Source organism: Rhopilema esculentum, chromosome 19, assembly GCF_057945365.1.
Source record: "Rhopilema esculentum isolate cy_ngs chromosome 19, ASM5794536v1, whole genome shotgun sequence".
NCBI lineage: Eukaryota > Metazoa > Cnidaria > Scyphozoa > Rhizostomeae > Rhizostomatidae > Rhopilema > Rhopilema esculentum.
The window spans coordinates 2625312-2649494 of record NC_142833.1 but is presented as its reverse complement, the minus strand read 5'-3'; the positions used below and the strand labels follow the sequence as shown (position 1 = coordinate 2649494).

Below are 24183 nucleotides of genomic sequence, written 5' to 3'. Positions count from 1 at the left end.
CCACAGATGCAATTATACGGAGGGGCACCTATCTGTTATATTCAGGTTCAACTATGCAGTAATGAGGCTTATTGTCTTATTGGTAACAAGGCAAAGAAAAAAATAATAAACACTAACAATTAAACAGTATCAATAATTAAAATCTTTTAAATTTACAATACTAGACTTAAAATATAAACTCTGAAAAATGGGTTGGAAGCCTTTACACAATTATTGTTTCAAACAAATATTTATGTGTTAATAGACTATAATACAGAGCTGTCTTTAATACAGGTAGGTGTAGGAATGTTATTTCTAGGATTGGAGCATAAAAAGTTCATCAAAACAATTTTTTTAAAGTATGGAATTAATTGAAATACTCATTGATTCTTTTTCTTTGCCAAAAATTCATTTTTGGGCCTTGAATTGTTAAGTTATTTTCAAATGAAAATAAAAGTAGCACATGGCATTTGTCTAACAATTAAATCTTGAAAGAAATTTGATAGGAAATAGACTGTAGTCTTCAAAATTGTAGATGATAAAATAACATACTGCGTGAAAGTATCTTAAGAAAATAAAACCCCTTAAAAACTGATTTTTCCAAGCTTTGATTAATTAGAAAGAGTTTGACATTGATTGTCAAAATTGTTCAAATGTCAATAGAAATGTGGATTTTAAAAGCAATGGGCATTAAGCAAACATTTTTAATCATGTTAGTTAATTGGTCTAATAAAAATGTTGGCAGTGATGCATTCTACAGCATATATATATTTAAAATATACATAAACACAAGTTAACACAGAGTTTTGATATGACAGCAACTAGGGTTGGTTGCGTAATATACTATTCATATCAAGGCCTGGATTGCTTGGATTGAGTTACCTATTATACAAGCAAGTATTTGCAATCAAATTTACTTCACTGCATGAATACTGCGTAAAATTTTCCCTAAGACCATATACTTGTGGTGGTAAGTGAAGAACGCTTTTTGCTTTATAGACCATTTGCTAAGTGACAAACAGGAATTGGCAGATCAGCCATATAAAACCGAATTGCCTATAAGCTAAAGTTTTCTGCTACCAACATAGATGTCCAAGCATATTGCTGAACAGGATATGTTTGCTCTAAGCATGCTTTTGTAATAACCTCATGTGATTGCATAATATAACCGGGTTCTTCTTTTTTGTTCACCCTTTCAGAAGAACATGACAAACACCAGGTTAGTGTTAGGGTCTCACAAGGATGTTGCTTCCCCATTTACAGACAAATCCTTGCTCTAGAATCTGTATCATGCAAATAGATTTGCAATACATACAGAAGAAACTGTTATATGGTGATTTACAACAAGATCAAGAAAAAGACCTAGATGTTATATGCCTCTACAATGAGAGTTTCAAACACAATCAATATAAGGAATAAATGCAAAACCCAATTTAACATAAAAATGCCAATTGATTGTTTTACTGTTAAATGGTGATTTATAACAAGATCAAGAAAAAGCCCTAGATGTTATATGCCTCTACAATGAGAGTTTCAAACACAATCAATGATTGTTTTACTGGATTATTGGTAAATCTTTCTTTGTGTGTGATGCTGGATCTGCAAATAAACAGGACCCAACAACACTTGCACAGCTTGTTCATGCCCTGACCTTGATTGACTGCTTGAGGCACTGGAATGAGTTTCACATTCACGTCACAGTGGGACATTGTTAGACAGGTGTGATCAGAACCATCAAATGACCACTGTCAGCCGCACTGTCAAGTAAATCTGGAGCAACTCTTGCAAGATGTGCTTGAGCAAACTTGCATGGAGGAAAGATGTGCAGTACATAAGCCGGCTGAAAATAGATACAGAAATTGAACAGTGAATAAAACATTCTTCAAAACACATTTGGGTATGATCAAATTGCTTTATATTTCAGACGCTGTAGCCAAAATAGTTTTTATTTCCATTTCTTATTAAGGTGTTGGCAAAACCTAGTGACCAAACAAGCAAGCATTCCTAAATGATGATGCAAAAAGAAGTATATGTATGACAAGAATTGTCATCTACTTTATACCTTTACAACTAGAGGGTAAAAATATTTCTTGTCACTTAAAGAAGGTTCTCTGCAAGTAATATAAAGAAATTCTACGAAATCTAGAATCCTCTTCTTTGAAAAATTAAATTTAGCCTCTAGTTGCATCTGCAGAATGCCTTAAACATAATTCTGGAAGCAGCAGCTATTGAAAGCGGCAGCTATTGAAAGCTCTGGAATACACTAAACAAATGTCATCTGCCTGGGACGCAGAACAGGAAAAGGTACCCTGAGCTGCTTGGAAAGCGATCCTAATATTTCCCATATTTGCAGAATCATGAGTACATGTTTACTCATGTGCTATTGAAATATGGGCAATGATTATAAATAACTACTTAATCATAACAATGATTACAGAATTGATGACTGATAATCATTATTACTGATGATGAATAATGATAATAATAATGAATACAATGATTAATACTGCTTGCAAAGATGATAAGTGACCTAAATAGAAAATTGGCAACAGCTTTGTGTAGCAGTGGTTATTCAAGACCTGGCTTATATACTGTGCTGGAAATGGAAATGAAACAATGAAGGTAACTTACCTGCTTCGTTGCAGAATTGACTATATTGATAATGCCAGCAGCTTGCTTGACTTGCAAGTATGTGATGAAGCCAGTCTTAAGTGCGCGTGTTTGGGCATGCACATCCAATGGGTCTCGTCCACAAGGAAGTGCTAACAGCATACAATGATCATTTGGTACCTGTTTTGAGATAGTGTATCATAATCAAGCTTCCAAATACAACAAAATACTGATGGGGAACTAGCATCACTTCACAAATCACATAATTTTTTGTCATCAGCTTCTGACGCAGAACATGAAGAGAGCTATGTCCTGCCTGGATAGCGATTTCACTTTAGTCCCAATTGTTTGATCTTTGGATATGTGTAATCAAAGATATTGGAACTGGGACATAAGTACAAAGACAGACCTTTGAAAAGTAAAAGCAAGAGCGGGCAGACAGGAGAGAAAAATAATTTAAGCATATTTCAAGCAAAGTCATGAATGGCATGCCCTCTTAAATTCCTAGCCTCCACACATGATTCATGCTCCCAGGGGACCTTACAATTTTTATGAAAACTTGATAGCCTTTTAAATGCCATGTATGTATTTGATGGGGAACGGGAATGCCATCAAGATAATGCAACACATTAGAGATTAAAAATTACTTTAGAGAAAATAAATAAGAAATTCAAGAAACAAAAGTGAAAAAGAGTAGTAAGTCAAGACATGGAAATGCGCGTGCATAGAAAAGCAAGCCTCTGCAGTCTTAGGCTGTGTTCATACTGGGCGCTGTTCATACTGTATGTTAAGAGTGCGAGTTTATGCTTGCTTGCTCCCACTTTTGGCTGTTCACATTGGCTGCTATTTAAAACTTGATCAATGGCAAAATTCATAAGAATTCTTTTGTTTAAAATATGTTCATGTTTGTTGGAGACCGCCAAATTCGAAATGCAAGAATTGGGAAAAATGGGGCGTACAATCATCCTTTAACAGATTAAAACAGATGACAAAATGAGGTCCAAAGAGGGAGAATTCACCGGATTTAGCATCCCATCTTGTCAAATAGCCACTAAAAGCAGGTTGTTTATCAATTGCAGCGAGAAACTCCTTGGCTACACGAGCTTGTAACTAACCTGGCAGCTAACAAGCAAAATCACAGTAACTAGCGTCTTTATATTCGCCAATTTGAACACTACCATAGATTCTATAGAAATTATCTCATAGCGACTGGAGGCGCTTTCAAGACTGTGCAGTGCGAATGCAGCCTTAGGCATGTATAAAGGCGTGTGCATGCGACCACACACCTAATATTATCAGGACTGCCTAGTTCATGTTTATCTTAAGAAAACTTACCTTAATTCTCTTATTTACTCCATCAAGTTGTGATGCCTCCAGTTTCATCCTTTGAGATATCCTTAACGGAGGGGGGACTTCACCAGCCAGGACTGATCTTGGTAATGAGGCTTCTGCTAATCTGACATTACCTAATGACAAAAATGACATTCCTTCATAGGATGGCAAGCTATAATAAATGAAAAACCAGGGGGAAGGAGATGTGTTTCCTTATGTCAACAAAGGTATCAACCCCCAAACCTGATGCTAGATACCAGAATAACCTGATTCAAGCAGCTCTTATCAATGAAGATCAATTTGATTGTAATGAATCTACCATGCAACAGAATTATTTATCATCAGCCATGAAATAGTTTATCAACAATACAGCCATTCATCAAGCATGATATTATTATACAAACAAGCTTGCTATTAAGAAAGATTTGAAGTTGACTGCAATTTGTGCTGTTTTGAAAAACATGACAGCTTTTTTGTGATAAAGACTGACACTGCATTTAACTTTGCATAAAACTACATTTTTCTGAGGGAGAAAGATGGATGTAGTACAAGATTAAAAAATTTAGAATACTGTAGTATACAGTAGCCGAGTGGTTAAGACGCCCATCTGCCATGCCAGCGCTCCGGGTTTGATCCCAGCTCGCAGACAGCCCTCAGTTCACTCAGCTGAGAACCTAGTTGAAACATACTAGGGACGTGAAAAGTGGCGTGGAAAGGAATTGGCTACCTTACCACACAATGCTGTGGCTCAGGACGATGCACCCCCAACAGCAGATTCCCTAACGTTCGTTATCAAATACAGGGCTAACCTTAACCTTTACCAAGACATTTGGCAGGCATTGTAGGTTTCAACAACTTACCTGAAAGGAAATGCATCTGCACTGCAGCTGAATCGTTTTTCAAAGCAAACAGACCTTGCCACATCACCGGATACCTTCTCAGTAGATCAAGCAAAGTGTCAGCGTTAGTTGGAGGAGGGGGCGGAGGAGGTGTGAAATGTGCTGGGGTGGATGTGCCTCCTGAATTAGGAGCACTGGGTGTTATCGCTGAGCCAGGTGTACCACCTGGGCTGTCCACATGTACTGAGCCTGGCAGCAATTGTGGAACTGGCTGCTGGTGGATTGCTGGATCTGGAAGGCCTGGAAAGAGAAGACAGGGAAAAATTTACCTTAACATTGGGGCATGGCCACAAGCGTAATGGATATTAACGTTATAAGGAATACAAAGAAACTAGCGAAGTGTTCTTCATAATTTATGACGAATATTTCAATGTGTAGTACCATTTCATTGCTACTGGTTTCTAATTCATTTACAGGTCATTGACAGTAAAAATGTCCGCTTCATAGAGAGCAAAGGGGCGAGCAGGCTTTTGATGTGTTACTGCAGAGTTTAAATTGATATTACACAAATAATCAGCCTTAAGCCAACAAAAAAAGGAGGCAATGTTCCAAGTAACATGTTTTGCACTATGGTGATGGTCTTTATTCTTGCTTAATCAAAACCCTCGTCGTATCTGTTATTTAATAAAAAATGCTTTGACAACTACAATCAGCTTCTAGTCCCATAATGGTCCCATAACGAAAGTCCCAAAGTTAAGTATTACTATTTGTGATTCTTATTTGGAATGAGAAATTAGGAGCGCCTGTATGCCTTTCGTTATCAAAGGAAATTTCACACACCGTGCAAGCGTTAATTCAATTCAGCAATGCTGCTAATTAAGAATAAACATAATAAAAATTGCTGTAAATGCAGCCAACGTTTTCGTTATACATTTGCAGTCTTTGCCTTCATTATTTATAAATTTCACCATGGGTGGCAGAAACTTATCTTGTAAAGCGTTTGAGGGTGATTACCGTCCACAAAATGTAAACAAAACAGAACATCCCTCAATGGAATTCATCAGAGTATGGATATGGTCACATTTTCCTTATCTTTGGATTTCTAAATGTGTGATTACCCAACGTTTATAAACAAGTGTTCCAGATGAAGTCAAACTTCGATGTTTAAGGAAAGTTCTACAAATTTTCACTGCTGGTACAGTAGTGCCAGCTTCTGGACATTTGTGTCCTGTGCTGGCACTACATCGCTGTGTCCTTTCAGCTGGACAGATTTCTATTTGATGGAGAGTACATATGTATCTCTATTTCAGTAGCTTCAGTAAGTTAACAAAACACCCATTTGGCGAGTGTTAGATGCTCCAGAATCCACACGCCATTATCGACATGGTGAACTATGAGGAAACTGTGCCTTTAATGAAGAATTCAACATTGCCCGGGTTTACAAATTTGTGTCGAAAAATGTGCTTGCGTTTTCTAACAGGACAAAAGCGCCGTTCGGTTTAGGGGTACAAACAAGAGAAACATAGATTTTAAGTTCCAAAAGTTAAAAACGACAACAAACTACAAAATACGATCTCTACTTAAACTGAAATCAGCTGTCATACAATGTGCGATGAAAACGATGAAACAGGACAAAATACGATACATGAAACTTGTGTTTACCTCCGAAACGCGAAAATGCAGGGAATTTTAAAAGTTTATTGTTGGAATTTAATATTTTATCATAACTTTCACCGGCCAGTACATACGCTGGAATTTATTTTGCCCAGAACTACGCAAAGTCAACCTTGTCAAAACTTTAGTACACAGGGCACTGATGATCTACTCGAAATCTAAACTGCGCAATGGATTGTAAAAACTCCAAATGATCTTTCTGGACAACGGCTATCCAGAAGATGTCATTTTATCTTATACTAAAGAGAATATAGCAAGTTTTTCGGCCGTTCAAAGGTTTGGTCCGCAAAAGTTCCCTGTTTATTTGAAACTACCATGGATTGGTAACAATTTCTTGCGATTCGAGAGTCAGATTAGGCAAGTCATAACAAAATGTTTTTTGCTGTCAATCCTCGTATTGTTTACAGCACTAGGAGAGCCCTTACATCCATTCAAAAGGATTGCGTTCCTACCAACCAAAAAAGTTCCGTTATTTATGAGTTTACGTGCCAGTGTGATTCTGGCTACGTAAGACGCACTTCCCAAAAATTGGGGGATTGTATAAAACAATATGTCCCTTCCAACATAAGAAACAAAGCTGCCCCTCAAAGAGAACAGCCTCCTCGATCTTGTAGGTCTAGAAACACTGTTAAAACAAGTGATTCTGCCATCGGTCAACATCTTTTAGACAACCCAGATTGTGGTATACTCTATAAGCTGCCCTAGTGAACAGAAAATTCCAAAAGATAGGGTAGAATAAGCAAAACGAAGTTTCTACTTCTCTAGTTCAAAAACTGGAACGAAATTCCTACCAGCATTCGAGATAAAGAAGCGAACGCTTGTTATAAAACAGGGTTTTATCGTTTTTCCCCTAAACATATATTGTTAAAAGGTTGTGAATTTGTTGATTTTTCAAGCTGAAAGGTGTCCGTGTATAAAAATCGAATTTCCTCTTATGTTTTGGATCCATTATAACTTCGCTACACTGTAGGCTTCAGACTTGTCTCTCCCATTCAATCCAGAAATTTACCTTCATCAACATTTAAAACCAATGAAAGCATAAATATATAAAATATCTAGAATGTATTCATATAGAAAAGTGAGTACTTACGTTGCTCTTTCCTTGGTTCAGGGGGTGGTGGTGGAGGAGGCGGAGTTTCTTCTTTAATTTTCTCCCTTCTTTCCCTGTCTTTCGTTTTTTCCCGCCGTTCGGGTTGATCACGATAATTAGGCCGCTCTGTATCTTTACGATGAAATTCGTGTTCACGTTCATGGCTACGTGGAGGAGTCTGCCTCCTTTCCGTACTTCTCCCACGCCGTCGTTCTGGAACACGACCCATTGGCGATCTGGGCCGCATGTGTTCTGGTGTTCGCGGACGTCGCACTTCGTGACGGGACTCAGGTGATCTGGGCCTTCTATCCACTCCGACAGGGTATCTCTGCAAGGGACTGTGCACTCTTTGCTCTGGTGGTAGTGGTGGAGTATGTCGCCCAGGCCTCTCTTGATCTCGAAATGGCTCTCTGTATGCACGCGGCCCTCCACGTTCGAATCCTCTGTCTGGCAAGTCATCTCGCCCCCGTCCCGGCACATCCCTATCCCTATTGAAAATTCGGTCCCGCCCAATTCGGTCTTTGTTTCGTTCATCAATGCCACCTCTAAACGCCTGTTCATTTCCACGAACATCACGTATATCACGCCCTTCCCTGAAGTCTCTAGCCTCTCGAACTTGCTCCCTGAAACCCCTGTCTCTGTTATCACGAGTGTCTCTTACCTCACGATCATTACGGAAATCTGGCTCTCTTGGTCCACGATTTTCTCTAAATTCCCTGTTATCATCAATAATCTCGTCCCTCCTCCTGCCTTCCTTTAGGTCCCTTTCCCTTCCTCTAGAAACAACTGGCCTCCTTTCCGTGGGATGCATCCTTTCCACCGAATGTTCCAGCGAATGTCTCCTTCTGGGTGATATACTTCTTTCACTAGAACCTTTCCTGGCTAAAGGCTCCCGTCTACTTCGATCAGGCGAAAAGCGTCTTAATTCCGGCGACTTTGGTCTGGTTTCTAAAGAGCTTCTATGGCGACTAGCACTTTCTCTTTGTTGTGGTGATTCCCCTCTTCTTACTTCCTTGCGATCTCGGATGTCCGGTGAGTCCTTTGACGATCCTCTGAAACTCTTTATGTCAGATTCTAAAGTTCTCTTAAATGGAGAGGCTTGAGTCTCTCTAGAAAAATCCCGTTTTGATTTCCCCTCGTCTTTTCGATTTCGTTCATTAGGGCTTTTCACTATTTTCCCAAGATCCGAATCATGGTCAGAAGATGAAGAAGTTTGCTTTCCTAACCTATCCTTTTTATGCCGTTTTCTATCTTCCGCGGTCATTCGTTTTTTATAGTTAGCTTCCTTCATTGACTTTTCCAGCTCCTTCTTCTCCTCATCTGATTCAACAAATGGTGATCCATCTTTTTCACCAGTCGCAAGTGACTTGGAATAGGATGTGTAGCCAGGCAAAGTGCCCTGCATTCGCAACGTGTCTTCTTCAAGGTCAGGAGTGGGTGGCGTTCTTCCTGGGGAAGAAGGTCCCAGGGCGCTGTCTTTCAAATGTCCAGAAGCTGGCAGATCGCGTTTCAAATGATCTATATCCATAGAATTATCATCTTCTTCATCATCGATATCTTCCAAATCGCCACTGGAGTCTGACTGCGACGAATAAATATCCTTTGCTGCTGCGTTTTTTGAAGAATCACTTTCATCACCAGAATCATCACCTCTTCTTTGCTCCTCTTTCGCATCTTCCTCACATTCTTTAACTGCCAGCAGCTTATCATCTTCTTTTAAGTCTGGCATTACTCCTCCTTTACCCTCCGCTTCATTCTTTGCATCTTTTTTCAGTTCCAAACTTGCAGCTCTTTCATCACTTTCACTTTTTGTTTCATTACGTACATGGCTACCATCATTTACCTTTTCAACTTCAGCTACTGTATTGCCTGCATCTTCTATATCAACTTTAAGTTCTGCTTCGGTTGCATCACTTTCCTTCTTATCAGCAAGTTCTTCCGCTACTTTATCAGTGATAGCAGGATCTTTACTTGAACTGACATCCATTTGTGAATCGCCATGGCTCTCCTCTTTCGCATCCATCTCATCAATAACAAGGTCAGAATGGTCAGAATCTGAGTCTTCGTTTCTATTTATCGCATTACTCTCGAAATACTCATTTTTTGCACCATCAAGCCCATTATTATCTACCTTTCTTTCTTTGTTTTCAAATTTTTCCGAGCTCTCACCTTTCTTGCCCTCCTTCTTTTCTTCATGATCCAATTTCCTCAACTCTTCGCCTTTTTTCTCAAGGTCCTTTACCTTCTCGCCTTCTGATTCGCTAGAATCTATCTCTCCCTTTTCTTTCTCTTCTTTTTTCCCTTCTTTCCTATCCAAAACATCGACCTTCTCTTCCCCCCAGTTATCTTCCTCTAATCCTGGCGTAGGGGGTGTTCTGGTCGTTTTTTCGACAGGGAAATCTTCCATTTCTTCCTCTTTGGTTGTATGATAAACCTGCTTATCTGCTTCTTTTATATGTGCCTCTCCATGCGTTTGTACGTGTTCATCTGGCTCTTCCTTTTTCAATGGAAAAACCTCACCTAAATTGTTTTCTTTTAAGCTAAGACTAGTCGGTTCTTCATTCTTTCCTAATTCCGCTTGGAGCTTCTTTAACTTCTTCAACTTTTTAAGTTCCTTCTTCCTCGCTTTGTCTTCTGCCGCGTGTCCTTTCTCTGATGACTTTCGCTTCTTTTTCTTCTCCGGCTTCACTACTTTATCTTCGTCTGCTTTCTCTTCTCCAACTTTATCACGCCCACCGTCAGTTTCAGTTAAGACATCTTTATCTGCTCCTGCATCTGAAATTTGCCGTTCTGCTTTCTTCTTATTTGACTTCTCCTTCTTGTCTTTCTTCTTCCTCTTCTCCTTCTTCTCAGGCTTTTTGTCTTGATCTTTTACGGCATCTGGAGAAATCTACAATTCAAAGAAACTCTATTGGGTAGCTGTTTACAGAAGAAGTGAAGAAAATAACTTTTGGTTCTCTTTGTGAATCTCTAGCAAAATCAGCAATCAAGATCAGTATAAGAAAACTGATGATCGCACAGGCAACAATCATAACATGACTTTGAAAGCATCTTTTTATGATAATTTTTCTCAGCTGATTTGTACAGAAAACTTTCGAATTTAGGCTTAGAGACATACATACATCTTGTTTTACTTCATCTGAACCATAACGCAGCTTTAACATGTCAACAAAATTGAAACACCAAAAACTTATAGAATACTGGTCATTCGTTCCATTTATAAAACAAACAACATCCTCTTCATTTCGGCTTACTTCAATAAACAGCCAGGCGAAGGACATTTTCAAGATACAGTTGGCTTTAAAATCTTGGCAACGTAGGATTTAATGCCAGAAAAGGAGAACATGCAGAAATATGCTTCTGTCTCTTAAGCCATCACAAAGTTCACAGAAAATGAAAACATTCTACCAAAAGACTGTCTAACGCAGTCGCCCATCACCAAAACATACCCTTGAACAGAAATATATACTTTAGAAAAACAAGACTGCATATATATGAGCAATTTTCCCTAATCCTTTATTTTACAGCTTCGGAATCTCACCATCCCAAGCTTTCTATTTGTACTATACCCAGTCCTTTTCGTTTAGCGCGTGCGATCGCACCCGCACACGCCTGCACACGCGCAAGTTAAATTGCGCGTGCTTTTGACCACACGCGCAAACAGGTGTTTTTGCAGTTTTCTGTTAAAGGGCCTCTCCAGCCAAATTTTGCACTTGCATTTTATTGGCAATTTTTATAAAGAAGTTGAGCCTGCTGATCACGAATTCGTTATTTGTTTTTCGATATTTTTTTACAGTTTGTGAGATATAAGCTCTTGCATTTCGATAACTTAATTGAATTAACCGACAGAAATTCTTGGTTTGGTGACACTGTGACGCAATTTTGAAGTCACAGTGTATTTCGGATAGTCTCGCCTCAAACCGAATCGAACGACGGCGATTCGCAAATTGAACACTGCAAGTGATGGTACTTTCAGTTCTGTTCCGCCAGCTTTTAGTTTGAGCATTTCAGACACCAATTCTGAAGCCTTTAGTTGTTCATCGTTTCTGGAGAACAACTGAAGTGACAATTTCGATTAATTATACGCGAGGGAAGAGCTGGAACAGGAACTGGAACTGGATGCAGTTATCAACGCGTGACCATGAGTCCTTCACGCTTCGGTGGAAGATATACGAAATTCATGGCGAACGAGAGCCGCACATTGTGACGTCAGAATGTCACCAAACTGATTCGGCTTTTATCGTTTTTTTTCTCGGAAAGGTGCAACTTTAAAGCCTTACAACTTCTAAACTAATTGGAATTTTTCAAAAACAATGACTTTGTCATAATACACGCACCAGATGCTAACTTTTAAGTCATTAAAAAAAATTTTTTTTTGCTGGAGAGGCCCTTTAACATCAATTTCCCATGGTCTCATGATTGTTTATCCTTTTCCCTTGTTACCTGATTCGCACTTTTGACCACAATATGATTTTTCCAATTTTCGGAAGTGATGTTTGGCTTTTGACTGAGTGCTCCATTCAACTTAGCGTCTCGTCTTTCAGCTAAGTCGCCATTAGCATGTTAAGTGTAATTACTGATTTCCTGTCAAAACGTAATTAGGCCCTGAAAGCAAGTAGCTGTTGGAAACAATTTTAACTTGCTCTTGTAACTTTGGAGAGTTACGACGACTTTTAAAAGATGGCTGCTAAGGGCAACAAAATCTGTTATGCATTGATTAATTGAGTTTTGCTCTTGCACGTATTCGAGTGGCTTTTTCCTTCTTGCTCCTTTTACCAATTTTATCAGGTTTGTACTTCAAATTTTCTTACAAGTGCGATCGCACGCGCAAATTTGTTTACATGTGCGATTTGCCACACACGCGTAATTTTGCTCACGAAAAGGACTGTATACCACACTTAAACTTCTGTTTAAAAATGCATATTTTGCCCTTTCTTTTCCCCATATATGGTTGCAGAATGTAAGCTCATATCTAACTCCAATAAACGGCTACCCAAAAATAATACATTAAGACCAGATTAAGACCAGAACATTATAACATCTATGCCTATACGTACATCATGGGGCGAATTTTGATCCTTTGCTTCGATATTTGGCAAAACTACTTTGGACTGGATATCTTTGCCATTATAATCATCATCATCTTCATCACTTCTGCCTTCAAACACGTGTGCTTGGTCATCGTCTGATAGTGGAGTGAATGCTCTTTTACGGTCACGTGTCTTCTCGCGAACATAATACTCTCCTCGTTCCCTGTGACGACTAGAATCTCGCTCAGGCCTCCTTCCAGATTCTCGTTCACGCTCTCGCTCACGCTGACGGTGCCCATAATCCCTAAGTTCTTTTTCATAGTCATCATAATCGTCTTCCATATAATAGCTTTCTGGGTAATAGTCCTGGGCTCCCTAAAATTTCAATGTGACTTTGATTAGCAAAAATGAAAATGAGAAAAAAAGATGACATGTTTAATAGTTGTTGGAAGGGTCATGCCCTTTTCTTAAAAAGCCGCAGTATTTTGGTCTCGGTTTAAAACTTTATGAACAAAGCCAAAATTATAGTAATCCGTTAGCAAATTTTGACCTTTCACTGGCCATATTTTAGCAAATTTCTAACTGTATGATTGACTTTGCATTTTAAGAAGTATTCTACAGTGTTCTGTCAGATTTGATGGCCCAAGATTTACAAATGACGTCATAAAATTAACACAATATTGATGAGTATGATCATAACTGGAAATTATTGCCGATGATCATGACCAGAGGCGATGATGAAATGGTGATGGCTGATCGTGACTATGATGACTGATTGTAATGATGACGATTTATTATAATGATTGTAATGATGTTGATGATGCAGATCATGATGACCTAAAGATGACGAATGACGATTGGTAATGGTAGGCGATGATGAAATGATGATGGCCGATCGTGACTATGATGACTGATTGTAATGATGACGATTAATTATAATGATCATAATTATGCTAATGATGCAGATCATGATAACCTGCAGATGACGAATGACGATTGGTAGTGATTGGCAATGATGAAAGGATGATGACTGATTGTGATTATGATGACTGATCGCACTATGATGTTTGATTATAATGATGGGTATGAGGATATCTATACGCTGATTTCATAACTACATATTCAAGATATTGATTAACCTGAGGATAATCGCCAAACTCTCCACGTCCTGAGCCATATCTCCCAGTATAGCCATAGCCTTTTTCAAAGCCCCCTCGAGAGACTCTCGCCCGTCCATAAGATCCCTGGAAGCCCTGATGCAAAGGCCCAGTGGGTCTTGCCGGGGGAGGCGATGGCTCCAGATTCCGCCTATCCAACTGTCCAGATCTTTCCATCCTGTCATAGAAGCCTTCTTTACAGCTACGGCTTGCAAAATCCACCTAGAAATGAACTCAACATATCAACATAAGAGACTCATTCTGCCGAAAGGCTCTTTGACGAGTTTGACATTAAGTTGACATATCCCCAAAGCCTGGTACGCGTACAATTTGGCAACATAAGGAAATGGAAATCCCAGTTCTGGCGAAGAAGGCGTTTCTCAATAGTAACTTAGAAGGCTACAACTCAAGGATATAAAAATCAAATACATTACAATGAGCAAAAGCACAAAGCATCTGAGGGCTCGCTGCCCTAGTGAACTGCATTACTCAAAAAATAACCAAACTTTGCCTGCATAACTATGGATCGCCTTGGCATAACAATAATACAAAGTGAAATTCAGATATGATTTTATCCCCCTCCCCATAACTGAAACAATAAACTGTTAATTTGAATGGGAACGAGAGGCAAGGGCTCAGGAAACACTTCATATTCATACAATGAGTATAACCTGAATACCATATCCATACACATTACGTAATATAATGAAAAGAGGCAAAGCCTACGTCAGTCCTACAACATAACAAGGCGGGAAAGTCAAACTACAGGCACGTAATCTTACCAAAATCTTTCTCCCCAGCACAAATCGGCCTCTCATGTTCTCAAAAGCAGCAGTGGCAGCATCTACTGTGTCAAAACTAAGCAAGCCTTGGCAACACTGACGATCGAAGATGACGCGTTTCACATAGCCGAACGGGTGAAACTGCCTCTGGATTTGGCCTTCAGTTGGGTTTTGAGGCAGATTTCCTAACCATAACACATTCGTAGGGGTTCCACGGCCGTAACCAACCTGATAATAAACCAAAGAAAAATCATTGCCAAAACCAAATAAAAAGCAAATATGCATACTCTCAGGTAAATGAGCCGAAATTTCTAAAAATTGCCCACAATGAAAATAATTGATGTTCTGGGCATAATAACCGATAACACTGCATAATGATTTTCATGCTTATCACTCATGCAACCGACAATTTTTCAGGAATATTGACATTTTGCTTCTAGAGTGGCATGAAGTTTGAAAAAAATTAGCAACTAGTCAGCTAGTATGATAGCTTTCAATCCCTGTTGGAAGAAAGTGTCGAAAACATAATCAAGGATTAGTTTCCAGTTTAGGCCAACGCTATGCATTAGCAAAAACATACTAGTAATATTGGGCTACAAAAGCAAAAATAAATCCTACAAATACTGTTGTAGACAGTAAAAGTAGATAAAATGTTGAGAAAAAAAATGCGAAACGTTTGAATAAAGATTCAAAAGACTAAATAATTTGAAAAAGAAAAGATGAAAATGAAATTAAATGATAATTACTCGGACAGATGGCTTTAGATTTAACCCAGATCCCATCTTCGAGTTCATTGCTGATATCTTTGCTAATATGATACATAAGCTCCAACTTTGGATCAAGTGGGAGGGGGTAGATTAGACTATACATGAATGCTACCGGGCAAGTGGTTAGTAGTTTGTCTCATTTACTTTGTCGCAATATTTCTTGCCTACCCTGCCACTAACATGATTTCTGCTTCACTGTAGTAAGCCTCGGAGAACGACCCATAAGGCTTTCAGTTAGCAAAAACACTTCATTGTGGACAAAACTGATGCTTACCTTGATTCTGTTCCTCCCAATGAATTCTCTGTCCATTCTGTGTTTGGCTCTCATTGCTCCATTGATATCAACAAATTGAAGGAAAGCATATGTTGTTATACCAGGGTTCTGTTTCTTTATGTCAATATCCTGTTTAAAAAAAGTTTCACTATCCTGAAAATGTTTCACAGCAAGAATTTGTTAAGATCTATACTTTTAAAATCTCGCACGTTCTGACGTGCTTCATTGTCAGGTGGGAAGAGAAAGAGAAAAGATCGAGCCAGCCCAAGTGCAGCTGAGAACATGCGCAGGAGTGAATGGGTCTTAAGGCTTGGAACGAAATCCCCACTACCATCAGGGAGCTCTCTACTTTGAAACACTTTGAAAAACACCTCAAAATACATTTGAGGAGCTGAATTCAACTCAAACACGACTACCTGGAAAATCAGTCTCACCCTAGTGTTATGAAAATTTATGTATATTTCTCTTGTATGATTGTAAATTTACTTTTTGCTGATGGGAATTTGTGTATAAATAATAAATGATGATAATAATAGCAATAATAATAATAACAATGCAGTTAGAAACTCAACAGAAGGCTACAAAAACAATGAGGGCACGAAGCAATCACATTAGCTGTGATTTCACCTTTGGGATTTGGCTTATGACCACATTGACTATGACATGAATAATGACACTGTAATGACACTGTAATGACACTGTAAGCAAGTGTGAAAATCAGTCAAACTCAAATTAAGATTATCACGAAAGCGTATAGGTGAAACTCACAACAACATCACCAAACTTCTCAAAAATTTTCCGCAATTCTCCATGAGTCACAACCTTGTCCAAATTACCAACAAACAGAGTCCTTGTTGCCATTGGATCAAAGCCAACGTCTTCTGAGGACCCAAAATCCTTTGAGCGATGCTTTTTCCTGTACATGTTGAAATTAGCTTCTCCTTCCTTGTCTTTGTTCTCACCTACAACGAACAAATTTTTTTCCATATATAAATATATATATAAATATATAAATATTCCATATAAAGATTTACACAATAAGAATACGACGCAACACAAAAAATCAAAGACAAAAAACTTTTGCAACAGAAGACTATACAAGAAAGAGCCTAAATAGTTGTTCACATATTGTACCCCTAACATTTTCCCCCTGATATCCACCATTTCGGGATTCCCCGTCAAGATCCTTCAGATGAAAATTAAGGTGAGAATGAATATTTGAAGCCCTTCAAACATGCAACCCTAATACAGTCCAACAAAATTATTCTGGGACTTGAAATACCTTGTAACCATTTCAAAAAGGAATCTTTGAATATATCAAGCAGCAAAATCTATTCATATTAGGATCTGCCTTCACTTCAATAAATTTTCAAAGAAATTTGTAATTTAAAATTTCGCCAATTTTGATATTGCATCTTTTTAAGCATACCCAGAAGTACTCAAGTTGGACTCATTGCATCAAAAGGCGTACAAGATGAGGAAAGCACTTGTTCACAGAAAAAGAAGGAAATCACATGACATTTCATAAACAAAATTATGTTATATTTTCAAAATCTAAAAATTTTTGAACCTTTGAATATCGAAATTTTCATTTCATTCCCAAGGAAAGTTTTATTGTTTGACTGCAAGCTCTTTTCAGCATCTTCAGATCTGGAAAGGAAGTTTTTTTAATTAATTACACCAATCTTCTATCACACTTTATGCTTCAAAGTCATATCTTTATGCTTTGCTTGCCTGGTAAATAACTGATACCAACACAGCCACATACTACAAAAAACACATTTAGTGGGAAACTACTTTCTGACAAAAAATTCCCTTATGTGAGTTATTTCTTTACAAATGTGGGGACATATATAATGTAGGTTAACACTATAATAAATGCAATTAACCATTCCTCTACCACATATAATAAATTTTATAGGGCAACAACCCCAAATTAGTTGGAAATACACCTAAGTCAGGAATAGAGGACTTATTTCTAAAATTCCATCAATTGTGAGTTTGAAATTATACAACTAAATTAAATGCTTGCCTAAAAGGGCTGAAACCATCACAAATTTCACCTTTAGAAGGTGGATAAGAAATTCCAAAGAATATGGAGAAGACTTTTATAGGCTATTTCACGGAATTTTTTGTTGCCTTGTAATTTTGGACACTACAGAAGATAATACTTTTAAAAAAACTGCATTCAAAGTAGGAGCAGTATAATCACTCTCCACGGTCCCTCTCTCTTTTGCTTCACAGTATATATATAATTCATAATTCATAATTCATAAGCTTGACAAACCTTCTGAATTTGATTAGAGCATATCGATCTTTCTCAGTTCCCAAAATCTTTATATTAACAATTTCCCCAACTTTCTTAAATTCATGAAACAGAGCATCTTTGATACTGCCATCTGTTCAAGAAACAAAGATAAAAAATGAATAATTTCAAGAAAAGGGACAAAATTTTCAAAGGGATGGAAGATAAATGTAGTTTGTTTTTGTTCGAAATATGCATTTTGCATAAAAAATCATTATATATTTATAATTTTTATCTCTTAATAAGTGATTTGTTCCTTCTTGATTTTCACTTGCAAAGAATAATTTGAGAGTTTACTTTTCCGAGCAAATCTAAACCATTTACTGTAAAAAAATCTATAAATGGGTTTCAAAAGTTCAATGATGAACTTTCACAGCAGCAGCAATAGCAAGAAGGGGTGGTGAATGCCAATCTATTTGTTAAACATGCATGCTTACCCCCTGGCCTAGTTGACAAATTCTTGATCTGTATTGATGTGTTTTTCTGTGATTGACCACTACCACTGCTCCGAGCTGGGCTAGGACTTTTCCCTCGTCCCTCTGATCCACTACCAGAAAAGCTTCTGTCCTCTGGACTAGAACTTCTTCCTCTTTCTGACTGGCTGCTTGGGCTAGCACTGCGGGTTCTGGTATACTTTGGGCTGGAAGGTCGATCTGATTCATGGGATCCTGTTAATGGGATCATGGGATCTTGATTACAACAAAAAACTTCCTGTAATCAAACACAACAAGAGTTTCTACCAAACTCTAAACACAGCTGGAGTTGTTACTTTCACTCAAAACACAATTCTTCCTTCTTACACATTCTTTTCTTCAGTTAGAGTTTCAAGCTCTTGTTAATATAACACTTAGTCATCTTGCTATTGTACCTTAAATATTATAAGCGTTCTACAACACAACAAACCAATAAAGAAAATTTTTTTACCAAGTTCAGTACGCTAAATATACCTTCACTATCTCTCCTGGGTCTCTGCCGTTTCATTGAGTACTCAGGCCTTCCATCTCCATATGGATATCTACCTCTACGAGGGCCTTCATCTGGAAATGCGGGTGGGATGCGCTCTCTTCTTGAGAACCCACTACCACGCCTAAATAAAAAACAATAAATCAAATTGAAAACCTTGAAAGCATAAACATCAAATAGCACATTTTGATTAGAGTTGGTCAATCATTTCGAAACAGTTTAAGATCCACCCTGGTTCAAATAAACAACAATGCCCTAAAAAAGAAATTTGCAGAAAGCAAGAGAAGTTGGAATAAAAAAATACCAAGTTATATACATGTATTCTATATATATACATATCAAACTACTGAGGTTTAAAGAATTTCATTTAAAACTTCCTAAATGAATGGATCAAAAATTAAACATTTATATTCACACTATGTTTTATGAAACAATTTCACCTTATTCTATTCGGTAAATTGTTTAATCTGAGTCTATGTTGAGTTAAAAATATATACAGATAGCATTGTTTCACTATATTAAAGTTTTAATGAAAATGTTCTTATGAAGAAAATTCATATGAAAAAAAAAGTCTTTCATCTACCAAACGGTTAGGTCTAATTACAATAATATAATAATCTATGCAATTTGATTACTTTTTTGTACTTTGTTTTTACATTTCCTTATACAATTTGAATTCGGAACAAGTTTTAAATACATGTGAACATAAATTTACAATCTCTGCCAGCCTTTTTCTTTAGAGGTTAAAATGCACATTTTTAAAAGGAGAAATTTATGAAGTGAACTCTTCAAGAAGAAAAATGTTAAAAAGAAAAAGAATATAAAAGTAAAGGTGTGAAAAAACAAAAAAAATTTATATATATATATATGTATATTTATATATTCCAGATTGCTTTGTCTATTCTGACGTGACAGTGCTCGATGTGCAAAAGCACAGAGCAATAGATATAATAAAATAGAATATATACTAGAAATGAGACATGAGATAATCTAGTCTATAGTCTGTCTGATGAGTGCGTAAGCACGAAACTCGGAGTAACAGAGAACATGTCTCATTTCTAGTATATATTCTATTTTATTATGTATATTTATATATGTATATTATAATGTATATTTATATGTATTCAAAAGCTTATACTTGCAAAATGTTTAAACGATAGTATATGAAATCAAAGAAAACACTTTCGTAGGATGTTTCACTTTTGCTTCAACAGTAAAATTGCTGATAATTACAATGATGGGGAAAGATGGGAAAAACGAGAAATTTGAGGCAAATGATGGCTTATATTTATCAAGAATTTTGATTTTCTTGATCTTTAAAACTGCTCCCTGATGAATAAACATTTTAGGCTGCAATTGGTATTAAAATCAAGAAAAGAAAGTTAGAATTGATTTTTAAGAAGAAGATGAGTTAAAATGATTATCAATGCCTACAGAGAAAAATATTTACAGAAAAATATATTTCTAGAAATGATGCAGTTTTTGGTAGAAAAACTTTTGGTGGATAACATACACCAAGACAGTAAAAATGACAAAACTGCATGAGAACTTTCATATGGAAATATCAATACAAAGTATTTACTTAGATTGGAAAAAATTATAAAGAAATACCCAGCCTGTTCTTTGACAGATGAGTTCGGATGGAAGCCAAGTTTCTACATTCAGAAGAATTTGAATTTAGTAAAGGGCGGTATGAAAACCTAGAGAGACCACTGACATTGATGTCAGTTCCGTGATTGATATCAATCAAAACCCTCTTGTTTAATCCAGCATGCAACAAGGTTATCCAAAACCAGCAACATCACAATGCAATCCAAGCAGCTTTATGACAGACTGGCAAAACATTCTTTCCAGTGTTATATAATTTGACAAATCGGAACAATCCGCTCTGAAAAATAACTGCATCAAACTTCTTCAAGCATTTTGAAACGGCATTTGGAAGTGTAACCATCCATGCACATGTTTTCCTATTTGCATCCATTCCATCAATATTTTCTTTAAAAAAACCAAATCACCAGCTTTTTCTCCAATCTTGGTGTCAACAAGCAGCTAATCCAGCAAGGTAACAACATACCATTCATAAATTATCTAGTGGCACTTTGGAAATCCATTGTAATCCTCTGGTACTCCATTGTAATCCTCTTAATTTCTGCACAAACAGCAGCATCAGCTTTAGCAACATAAAAATTCATTCCTATCACAAAATAACTTCCCTGTTCTCCCCAGGTCTCCATCCTTCCAGGTTTGAAATAAGATCCTTCATACTAACAAATTGCATCTCCATGAATGCTCAAAAAACAAGTTTCTTCCACTTTACAGTGTAAACATAAGCACATCCAGATTTGAACTCCAACTTCCTGCACATTAACATGAACTGCAATCCAGTTTTACTGTGCCACAACTGCAATGATTCACCAAAGTAAATCAACTCTCCTTTATGCTACAATTTCCAATTAGATCTTCTTTCTAAACATCCCATAATTGCAATTTAAAATGAATATCCAGTACTTCCCAATAACTTTAAAAATCCTTGGGTTATCGATCCATAATTTCCAGCAATCCATGATTCCAAATTAACCCCCTTCTCTGTGTTTGATTCCAGGTAAATTTGAAAGAATAAATCCATTCCAATTCTTCTTATGAACATTATAAGCTGACTCCACAATGAAATTTAATCACCAACTTCACCTTTAATTCCCAATTGGATTCTAAAACATACTGAAACAGCCTGGCAAAAGCTGGAACCATCCTGCCAAACCAAAATCTGTAGATATCCAAGTCTATATCATTTTTGTATTCCAGGAATGGAGTAAAGAATCCTGAGATCACTTCTTTAGAAAGACAAAGATCAATCCAATCAGATCAATAAATCTACCATGAAGTTACTTTTCCAGAAGAAGTCACTTTTCAGATAATTCCACCATGAGTAAAAGTAACTCCTTTATACCATTCTGCAAATTCAGACAGCTTTACAGGCAAAACAAATATGCCTTATCCCAACAAAGTTTTCCTCTGAATTAAACGAGCTTGGACAAACCAACATAGAAGGATGCTTCAATTAAAAAAATTCCTTCAAATGAAATGGATCTGATGCAAAATATTTTAAGAAACCAAATGGTAAGTGTGTAATCCAAAAATCATCAAAGACATGATGTGTCTATGTGATTTCTAATAATGGATATTTGCTCCTCTGTAGAGAAAAAAATACCAAGAGGTCAATTACAGTTTCATAAAAAAGATATAAAATATATATATAATTTATATATTTGTACATTTATACTAAAAAAGGATGTAAGAAATATCCCACATGAGGCAGGAAAAAAACAGAAACCCAATCTAAAAAAAATTACTTTTAATAGATATATATATTAGTTAATCAGGCAATAATTGCCTGATGATGGTATTCAGTATGAAAGTGAGAGTGGCAACTTGAAGCCATCCTGCCTACCTATTAGAAAATGCAACATTTCTTAGAAACTCCCTTCATGAAGTTGCCCTCTTTTCTGATGGATTGCACCATTCCTACTTACATAAATGCTTCTCACTTTCCAAAGAACTATGGCAATTTCAAGTTCTAGGTAGATATTTGAAGACTGTTTTATAAAACAATTCTTTTTTATAAATTTGAGCTTATAAGCCTGGGGGAATATGTAAAATGGAGTTTTAAATACCTTTTGTGGTTCATTTAGAAAATGGGCAAATATGACAATAGGTGCTGCTTTATGAAGCAATAATGTTGCACACCAAATCCATGACCATCTGACAATGTAGCAATCCCATAAGGATGAGATAGGCTGGTTCCTTCAAGATAATACTGTTCCACCAACCAAATCTTTTCCATATTTTGCTTTTTGCCAAACCATTGCACAACCAAACCAAGTATAAAATCCATGTGAATCAAGACAAGATGTCACAAGAACAGGCAACAGACTGTCCGAATGTTGGAATGGAGCAAATACTGCTGTTAAAGTCTTGACAAAACGAAAGATTAGTCCAAAATCTAGCTGCAACAAACTTACAAGTAACAACACAAAGCAAGTAAATTTGAAAACAACTCCGGCGCCTGCAGAAAGCCTTTAAAATGGCCACCACATTGGTAATCAAATGCACTGGTTACCATCCAACTTACCCTCTGTCATACATATGAGGACGCCCTCTACCTCTTCCTTCCCCAAGCATAGAAGGGTGGTTCCCAGGTTCATTATAGTTAGTCCTCAGCTCTCTATCTCCAATGTAATTTGCTGTCTCATTTGCTTTTGTAGCTGACCGAATATCAACAAAGTCTACAAAGGCAGCTAACCCTCCATCCGGACTCTTCTTTGGTAAGATTTTTACTTTTTCTACCCTACCAAACCTAAAACAAAGAGAAAAGACAGTCAGACAAGTATTATGTGCTATTTTGGCGCTATGATAACTTTTCATCAAAGTAAAAGTAGAATTGATTTTATGAACACATTATCAATATGAAACAACTCCAGACTTAGTGGAGAGGTTCTAACAAAAACTGGTCACAGTGAATCTAAATTAATTCATTAACACATACATATAATTTAATAAAAGATACGAGTCTATCACAGGGAAGCTGCGATATATCTAAAATGGTTAGAATCATATTCAAAACATTGCAAAATCATCCCCTGTTTTGCTATAATTTAACAGCAGCTGGCATTAACGAAGGGAATTCAGAAAGACTTCCTTGTCTGAGACATAAAATGAATTTCAATTTTATATTTTAGTTTTGTTCGTTCAGTCTAGAACGTGTCATTCTTTCGAAAGTTATTGTGCTTTAAACTCTGCTTCGGATGCAATAGAAAAGTTCATAGTACGCGAATTTGCAAAACACAAATTGCTGATTCTATCTCATCTGCGACGATATTGATCAACTAGCAATGGCAGGTAAAATATAATTATTTTTACTTGGTTCACGGTGAACACCCATGACCATTAAATCTGCAAATATCTTCATAATCCTGTTACCAACGACTCAAATACACATACATGGTTCTAGATAATGATAGATTAGGTTAATACATACAAAATTTCAAAGATTTGATGTCGCAGAAGAATAAAAAAGAACAACGAATTCGGGCCTAAAGGCGACATAAATTTGGTTACTCCTCCAATACTAACCTTGAAAAATAGTCCGCTATTTCGTCATCTCGCATACTATCTGGCAAGTTGCCGACCCAAAGATGCCTGGATTCGCGGACCATTATTAAAGTTCAGAGATCCTTATATTTCAATCCAACTCATAGTAAAATTCACTATTTATCTGCCCTTCGAGTCGACTTCTCGTCCAAATTGATTGCACAGGTGTCGATAATTCCCTTTGTCTTTCAATGAGTTGCTTGCAATACTCGATCCAGACCCTTAACAAAATG

At 37.0% G+C, this 24183-nt stretch overlaps 1 protein-coding gene across 2 annotated transcripts; it reads right to left on the bottom strand.

Moving 5' to 3' along the window:
* Nucleotides 1–113: 113 nt before the first annotated feature.
* LOC135688337 (uncharacterized) lies at nucleotides 114–24161 on the bottom strand. Of its 2 annotated transcripts, none has more exons than XM_065205156.2 (16): nucleotides 23933–24161; nucleotides 22932–23156; nucleotides 18787–18926; nucleotides 18277–18507; nucleotides 17822–17933; nucleotides 17105–17184; nucleotides 16303–16496; nucleotides 15535–15663; nucleotides 14494–14721; nucleotides 13694–13933; nucleotides 12582–12929; nucleotides 7525–10414; nucleotides 4782–5060; nucleotides 3925–4055; nucleotides 2611–2769; nucleotides 114–1819 (listed from the first exon to the last, which is right to left on the bottom strand). In XM_065205156.2, the coding sequence occupies exons 1-16, from the start codon at nucleotides 24013–24015 to the stop codon at nucleotides 1691–1693; spliced, it is 5598 nt and encodes a 1865-aa protein (XP_065061228.2). In that variant the 5' UTR covers nucleotides 24016–24161; the 3' UTR covers nucleotides 114–1690. The 2 variants fall into 2 exon arrangements, with proteins under 2 accessions (XP_065061228.2, XP_065061229.2); XM_065205157.2 differs by lacking the exons at nucleotides 22932–23156; nucleotides 23933–24161 and adding exons at nucleotides 20414–21992; nucleotides 22474–22926.
* Nucleotides 24162–24183: the final 22 nt, after the last annotated feature.